Source organism: Poecilia reticulata, linkage group LG12, assembly GCF_000633615.1.
Source record: "Poecilia reticulata strain Guanapo linkage group LG12, Guppy_female_1.0+MT, whole genome shotgun sequence".
NCBI classification, from domain to species: Eukaryota; Metazoa; Chordata; class Actinopteri; order Cyprinodontiformes; family Poeciliidae; genus Poecilia; species Poecilia reticulata.
The window spans coordinates 12308628-12316655 of record NC_024342.1 but is presented as its reverse complement, the minus strand read 5'-3'; the positions used below and the strand labels follow the sequence as shown (position 1 = coordinate 12316655).

The 8028-nt window shown below is 35.5% G+C and overlaps 1 protein-coding gene across 1 annotated transcript; it reads right to left on the bottom strand.

Moving 5' to 3' along the window:
- Positions 1-1727: 1727 nt before the first annotated feature.
- Positions 1728-5927, bottom strand: LOC103473559 (progestin and adipoQ receptor family member 3-like). Its single transcript, XM_008423879.2, has 7 exons — positions 5710-5927; positions 5171-5416; positions 4680-4842; positions 3316-3471; positions 3006-3203; positions 2837-2927; positions 1728-1922 (listed from the first exon to the last, which is right to left on the bottom strand). The coding sequence occupies exons 2-7, from the start codon at positions 5365-5367 to the stop codon at positions 1780-1782; spliced, it is 948 nt and encodes a 315-aa protein (XP_008422101.1). The 5' UTR covers positions 5368-5416; positions 5710-5927; the 3' UTR covers positions 1728-1779.
- Positions 5928-8028: the final 2101 nt, after the last annotated feature.

Sequence of the window (8028 nt, the reverse complement as noted above, 5' to 3'; positions counted from 1 at the left end):
GCTCCAGTTGATTCAGAGCAGAACAGGACAACTGCAAATAAATTAGACCAGTGATTCTTGAGAATAGGGACAAAACAGGTCCTATGGATAAAGCACAAAATTTGAATGAAATATACACAAAATATAATTTTTTCAAATATCTGACTAAACTAACGTGGGTCATGTGAGCACAACAATGTATATTTTCCAGGTGTTTGCAGAATATTTTTTTATTTTAAACATTGTAGTCGGTGGATGATGCCTGTAAAACCTCTTGTCCAGGAGCAGAACTCAATACATTATAATAGTTTAAAACAATTAAAGAAATACTAAAATTATATATTATGACAATTAAGTGTAAGTAGTCATATAAATAATTATAAAAGTATCAATAAATTAAATTTAAAAATCCTTTTTATATATTTTCCAACTCCATTGAAATTTGTCGCTAGTTTTTGTCAACACTGTCAGAAATGAAAAGAATGTAAAAAAATTAGGTATTATTATTTTCTTCTTTTTATTCCTAAGTTGTTTGTCACAACCATGATGTGTCAACACCATAACTGACAATTTACAAAACTTTTATGACATTTTGTTAAATAAAAGCTTAATTTTGGTAAAATGTAAAGATTCCATGGACCTGATGAGCTACAATATGGCCTCCTTCAGAATAACATCATATAAATTGAGGTAGTTTGGCTTTTTGTCAACACCGTCAGATGTCAACTCCATCAAAGTTTTTCTGACTCTTTCAGTGAAATTGTTGTCAAATCTCACTTAAATGTGCAATTAATTCATTTTAATGTATTTTACATAAATTACATTACTTCACATGTATGAAGTTTTTCATTTTACTCATTAGTTTGTCACCACCTTCAGTTCTGTGTCAACTCCGTCATGCAGTGTCAAGTCCGTCAGATGGACTTTTTGTTGTTTTTTGTTTTAAATAATATTTATTTTGTTTCTTGAGAAGCATCTGTCTGTAAAATGAGTAAAAATATCACTAAGAGGGTCATTAAAAAATATTTTTTATTTATTTTTGTCAGATGGTGATGACAACGTTATAGGTCAGGTTGATTAAAAATGTCTTTTTTTTTTTTAAATGTTGCAACTGGGAGCCTGTACCTTAGCATCTGTACATTTCCAAAACATTATTTGTCATATTTGCATACAGGGAGGTTGAGAAATAACAAAAAAAAAATTATGGGAAAATTAAAACCCATTTTGTCCCTATTCTCAAGAATCACTGAGACATAAAATAAGGTTTAGAGGTAAAATATTGCTGTGTATGTGAATGCCAAAGATAGAGATGAAAACAAATTCTGTTCAGATGTTAAACCAATATTTCTATTTTTCCTCCAAAAGTTCTTATAAAAACATAAGAAGTACACAAGAGTTAAAAAATGCAGGCAAAAGAAGGCAGACTTCATGCAGTTACAGTTACATTTGATTCAAATAATCCTCTGTAAATACTTCTGCACAAAAAACAGACCTAATCAAATGCAAAATATGAAGTCACTTAAAAACATCAAAGTTGAGTTTGTTTCTACAAAACAATGAACATTTCAGCTCCATGCATTGATCTAATAGTCAATTTTATGTTCGCTGCTGTGAAAACAGAAGGTGCCATCACTTATTTTGCAACGCCACAGTCATAAAACTCTAAAGAGCTTTTAATATTGGTCAATGTCTACCACTCAGCATCAACACCACAGGCGTCTCGCACTTACAGCAAGAAAAGGCGAAGGCAACAACTGAAGATTGTTTTAATGTAATGTGACGTTTTGAGGAAAGGTTCACTTATCTGCCGCCGGTCCGGCTGAGACAAGGCCGGCTGTGTCTGAAGCCCATGATGTTTACGGCCGTCTGGTGCCACCAGTAAAACATCACCACCACCAGTACATGCCACAGCTGGTGGCTGGCGCCGATGTAGTTCACCTGACCTGGAGAGGAAGGGAAAAAAAGAGATATACATTTAAAAAATTCTACTGAAAATAAAGAAATTAAGTTTATAATCAAAAGAGTTGTTTATATATATTATTATTATTATTATTATTATTATTATTATTATTATTATTATTATTTTATTTCCTCTAAAGTTTACTTGTGTATAATCATGTCTGAACACTGTAATATTGAAATAAACATTTTTGCTTGGGCACACAAGTATGCTCTATGAAGCTGATTCTGAAAACTGTTTCCAACCAAATGTCAAAAAGGAAAAAAAAAAAAAAAAAAAAGGATAAAGAAAAAAGTAAAATATATTACTGATTCTTTTAGTCAATCCTTTGTGGAAATTTGCAATTATTCTATCACAAAATTGAAAAAAAAATTCTTAAAGCTGTATTTGGTCATATATTTATATTTAAAAACATTAGTTGGTTCTTTATTGCTTTTTGTAAAAGTTATAAACAGCCACTACGAAAGTTTCAAAGAGCCGCAGGTTGCAGAAAAACTATAATGCTTTAAAATCAAATAACGTTTCTTGCTTCTTAGACATAAATTAATGGCATAAAGTCTGGTCTGTTCTGGAATTTAAATTTAAGTTGGCATTTCCCACTGAAACACAAGGACTTCATTCAGTTCATATTGCACCAATTTACAGTGAAAGTCATCTCCAGACACTCAGCAGATTACTTTAATAGATCACGGCCATGGATGATGTTATTGGAAAGATTTTTTTTAAATCAGACACAGTCCTGGGTTCGCTTTTTAGGTGCAATTGAGATAATAAGTCTCAGTTAGTGATACTTGGGAAATTCAGATGCAGGTAGTTTCATGACTGAATGGCTTTTTCATCAGATCTTGGAAATCACAGCACAGAGAGAGACGAGTGAAAGACAAAATAAAATCTCACCAGGAAAATATCGCTCAGGAATTTTGGTGGCGTAGAACAGGAACGCAGATCCAGCTATCAGGTACATTACAATCACACGAGGCAGAAACAGCTGCAAAATAAATGGATTGCAAGATTTAATTTTTGGTTTTCATCTCGATTTCGTACGACGCCGACTTTCCTTCCGCACCTGCACAATCTCCGACGCGAACCCTTCACTCAGCCAGATCCAGTGGCAGGCAGGAATCACACCGATGCCCGCCACGCAGCAGAAGATCGTCATCCTGATCATTTTCCAGTCGTTGCTGAGGTAACGAGGGTGAACCTGAGCGCAGAAGATGGCCAGGATCAAGGAGAGCACCGTCAGCAGGTAGACCTGTCGCCAAAACTGGAGGGGCGGGGGAGATGAGGCATAGTCCAAGTCTTCAGTAAGCGGATATCTTTCAAGAGAAATAATCCTTGGATTTGTTGAGAAGCAGCTGCTAAAAGTCTTCACTCACAGCATTACAGTAGAAAGCGTAGAAGATCCCAGGAACGTAGCAGCCCAGGATCCCGATGGAAATGCCGGCGTAGTCCAGCGCCAGCCAGCGGCGGCACGTCTTTTCCAGACGGTGGCATGAGAACATGTGGTATCCCACTGAACACAGCATGCAGACCTGGAGGGAAAACAGTTCAACTTTAATTTATGTAGAGAGCAATAAACGAGCTGCAGAGCTACTACCAGCAACTAGATTACTTTTGGTATCGTAATCACAAGTTTCTGCATCTACAACATGTAAATGTATCATTTCAAGACAAACACAGAATATACAGAGGAGTAGCTATGCAAAACGTAACATGTAAACAGAACCATTCGAAGCCACTGGTTTAAGTCAGAGGTTGCTGATTTAATTACTGGTTTCTGCACAAACTGACAAAAACACACAGCTAACAGTTATTTATGTCAACTTCACTAAGATGAACTACTATTCATCTACACACACCTGTTAAACGATACTGCCGTGATGCATATTTTTGGTTTTGCTCTAGATGAATATTACACATCCTTTCACCAGGTTTTGGGATATTTTAGCTGCTATATGAATAGTCTTTTTTCTACATTTCTTTTTACAAAAAAGTGTTTTTTGTTCTGTTGCTGTTTGCAGATATTCTCAGGAAGGTCACTTGCACTATAAAGGCCTCCTGTTGCTACATAAAGTACATCAAAAAAATTATTGATGAAGTTTGTTTTTATTGTTACTTTCCTTTTTGTTTAAATTTAGACTTGTGTAATACTATAAAAAACAAAAATCGGCAACACATTTCAGCAACTGATGTCAAGATAATCATTATCCACCTTCAAAAACTTGTATTGGTTGATTTCTAATGGTTCTCAATTAAATAGAAACACTTGCTTCATTATGTATTGTGGTGAAAATAGCATTTTGCCTTGACACAGTGGTGTTTTACTCAAAGTTACCCAAAGGAAACCTTTACTCAAATGACTTCAAAAGATGTTCCAACCGGGTATTCATTTGAGGGTGTGCACAACTATGCAACCAGGTTACGGCTCTTTTATACGTTTATATTCAAGTTGTACTGCACATGTCACTTTAGAGATGGAAAAAGTTCCTAAATTAGCTAATTTAGTTGACTTTAAACAGGGTTGTGTACATGTTTTTAATCCACCGTGACTCCACTGTCGATACACACCTGAGAGGGTGCAGCTGACTGAACCTGCAGCAGGAAAAGTAACCCTACATGAGTCAGTTTGTTAAACCAAACAATGAAGAAAGCAATCAGCTCACCACTGATGGACAAACAAAGAAAATCCTCTGGAAAAAAAATAAAAAATCAACAAGCAGCAGACTACAGCAGCTGTTACCTGGAAGCAGAAGAGTCCTATAGTGTAGATGACGTAGTCTTCTCTGTTTGCTCCAGAGGCTGGTAGTACTGAGGAGAGGTCATTGACCCCAAGAGAGAAAAAAAGCAGAAAACCCAGAAGGTGGCTCCAGATATTCACAGTCTCATTGGACAGAATAAATATACTGTAGGGAAAAGAAAGCAGGAAACCGTAAGAACCATGTAGAATATTGCAAAAGGTTACTTTACATGTTATGTTTATTAAATAAAATGTGCAGCTGTTTCATTTCCTAAACATTTGAAAAAACTGATATATCTATTTTAGCATTTGAGTCGATTAAGAAAACATATCAAATTGTTTTCTTGAGGACTTATCATGTAGTGATCTGCAAATGATAATGGTCTATTTAATCCGATTTCACCTGTTTCAACGACTGCTGAGCTGTGGAAAAACTTTTTTTTAGGTGAGTTCTTTGCGATATAAATTCATGGAGAGCCTATCGTACTTCTCACCTCTTCAGGCAGAGTTTGGAGGTCAGGTGTGCCCTGTAGCCGTCTGTGATGTAGGGGTTTTCTTTGAGGAAGAGGGGGATTTGTTCGTAGGTGTACAACCGAATCCTGTGCGGCAGCAGCACCGGCCAGTGCTGGTAGCTGCTCAGCTCTATGTAGTGGGCAGTTTTCAGCAGCTTCTTCGGCATCTTCAGCAGCATCTTGTTCTGGGCTCCACGGACACGGCAAAGCAAGCTGGAGACGTTAAGGCTGCGGAGTAAATAAACAGGAAAACGCAACGATCAAAAATCTAGCGACGTATAAACAAATAGGACAAACTAAGCAATAATTCCAACAAAAGAAAAAAAAATGATGAATTAGACCTTAAATGTTACGGCTCCAAGTTCTGACAATAAGCTCTGAAACCAGCGAAACAAGCATGTTCAGTTTTTTTTCTTCTTCTTTTTTGCTAAACTGGTTTGTTGATGTCGCCCAGCAGGCTAAACCTAAGATGCTAATGCTAACAGGTTGATAAACTTGTATAAAAATAACCGGAAGCTCACCATTATCAGTCCGACTGTCCTCGAACAGGTATTTCAGCCATATCCGGACGGCTGTTGGTTTGACGCGGTGGTAAAACAGAATCACATTTTGGTAAATGTACACATTTTAATACGCTAACGGATAGTATAAGTGTAGAACCTTTCAGCAGCATCAAACCTGTTTGTTTTGATAGGAAATATGGAAGCTATACGTTACTGCCACCTACTGATGAGGGTACAGCATTACCTCTGGAGCCATTAAACGTTAAAAATAGAAAAATGCATTATATTACTGTTAAGTTACATTTACATTGAATGGAATTTGGCACCTGCCATAATTTAAATAATAATAATTATTATTATTATTATAATATTATAGCAGTTGTGGTAGTTATAATACCACACAATAATAATAATAATAATAATAATAATAATAATAATAATAATAATAATAATAATAATAATAATAATAATTTTATATTTATATATTTATACACACACACACACACAAACAAAATACACATTCCCATAGAAACTTTTTTATCCAAACTATTGCAGAGTTATTACAACTGTGAACAAACAACTTTGTGGTTTATCATTAATTTAATTGAACAGTTTGTAATTTGGTCTAAATCTGATCACATAATTGGACTGTACTGGAATCGCTTGAATTAACCTGAATTTATTTTGTACTACTAGATTCTGTACATATGGATTTATGTTGGACCTGTCTGTCCTGTAAAGTGTCTTGAGTTGGCAGTTGATGTTGTGAGTTATGTGAATAAATAATCACATGTACTAATACCCGTTCGCACACGGACCCACAAATTCAATTATATGTTAAAAACAACATAATTGGAGCAACGTTTTCCTGGAGCCTTGGCACAAGAAATGGTAGGTCAGTAAATAACCAGTAAACCATGCTTTGTGTTTGTTTAGAGCCTTTAAAGTAAATTGCAGGTATGTATGTCTTTTTGAGAATATTTCTTTAATCTTAATTTATTTTCTATAGGCTAAAAATTAAACACCAGTTCACATCTTGAGGGTTGCTATTATAAAAAATTCCAGTTATGCAATTGACGACAGTGTAATTAAAACACAGCTTGCTGTCTGACCTCTTGAGGCTATAAGTCTTGCTTTGTTTGTTTATTTAATAGGCCAGGCTTATGACCACGGAGACAGTTTTGTTTTTTTTACACTGTGATAGACTGCAGGGATTAACTGTGGTCACAATATTTCTCTCTGGGTTTTCAGCTGTGGCAACAAGCATTCCTTCATTCTTTCTACTATTAACTGCACATTTGCCCACTATTCCTCAATCAGCAGGGTAATTGTCAGCCTTCCCTGTTATAAGGAACTCATCCTGTTTCTGCTTTTCTAATTTGCAAATAATAAAAATAATTTTTTAGTTTTGTTTTGAAATTTAATATAAAAGAAGAAACAACCACACCCCCCAAAAAAAACAACAGAGATCGCATCATCCATTTTGAGGGAGGGGGATTCATTATGCTGTGTTATTTTATGAGGCGTTTGCTGTCATGACTTCATTCAAACGGTTTGCTGAGCTGAAAACCAACTTGGAATCCACATTGCATCCTTGCACGCTCCACAATGAAATATGTAATTACAGGGCTGCTGCATCACCAAAGGACAGACAGGAATGAAGCCAACATCTCAGCCTGATGAGGTCTGATAAAGTTCAGCTTTGTGACAAGAAATTGGTCTTCTTGCTCCAGAAGTTCTTGAAAGGCAAATAAATTATGAGTTAATCAATATGTTGATGGCGCAAACCCTGACTCGTGACATGGTGATCACTGCAATTCACCATTTGGGAAATCACGTTTTGGATAAGCTTTGAGCATACGGTCTGAAGAGCGTATTCAGTTACATTTCCATCTGCAGTGGATTAACACAATAATGATGCACTTGTTTAAACATTTTGGATAAAAACACATTGTGTAGCTGATTTACAGGACTGTCAAAGTTGTAGAGCATAACAATTTTAATAAGCCACTGGGTTGATCTCACACAAAGTGACATGTTTGGCTAATTCTTAAAGTCAGTGGGACATTATTTAGCTTCTTATCCTAAATAAGATAATAAGATAAAGTCTCATAAAAAAAATTTAATTATTTATTTTGGTCACGTGTTGGTTAACTCTGTGTTTTTCTACTGTGGCATTGTTATCTATTTAGTCAGCTGATCTTGTAGAAGGCACAGGAAGAGAATGATGTATCTTCAAAATAAAAGTCCATACCAAATATGTCCATGTTTTTCTGGCAATCCCAGTGTTAATAATTTGTTCTATAGATTTCACATTATTAAAAAAAAAAAAAAAAA

Excerpts from the sequence above, each read along its gene's own strand:
- LOC103473559 (XM_008423879.2), bottom strand. The coding sequence starts at position 5,367 with ATGCTGCTGAAGATGCCGAAGAAGCTGCTGAAAACTGCCCACTACATA. Across the intron at positions 4,843-5,170 it reads TCCAAACTCTGCCTGAAGAG|TATATTTATTCTGTCCAATG; the intron begins GTGAGAAGTACG and ends TTTTCCCTACAG. Across the intron at positions 2,928-3,005 it reads TCGCGTCGGAGATTGTGCAG|CTGTTTCTGCCTCGTGTGAT; the intron begins GTGCGGAAGGAA and ends TTTATTTTGCAG.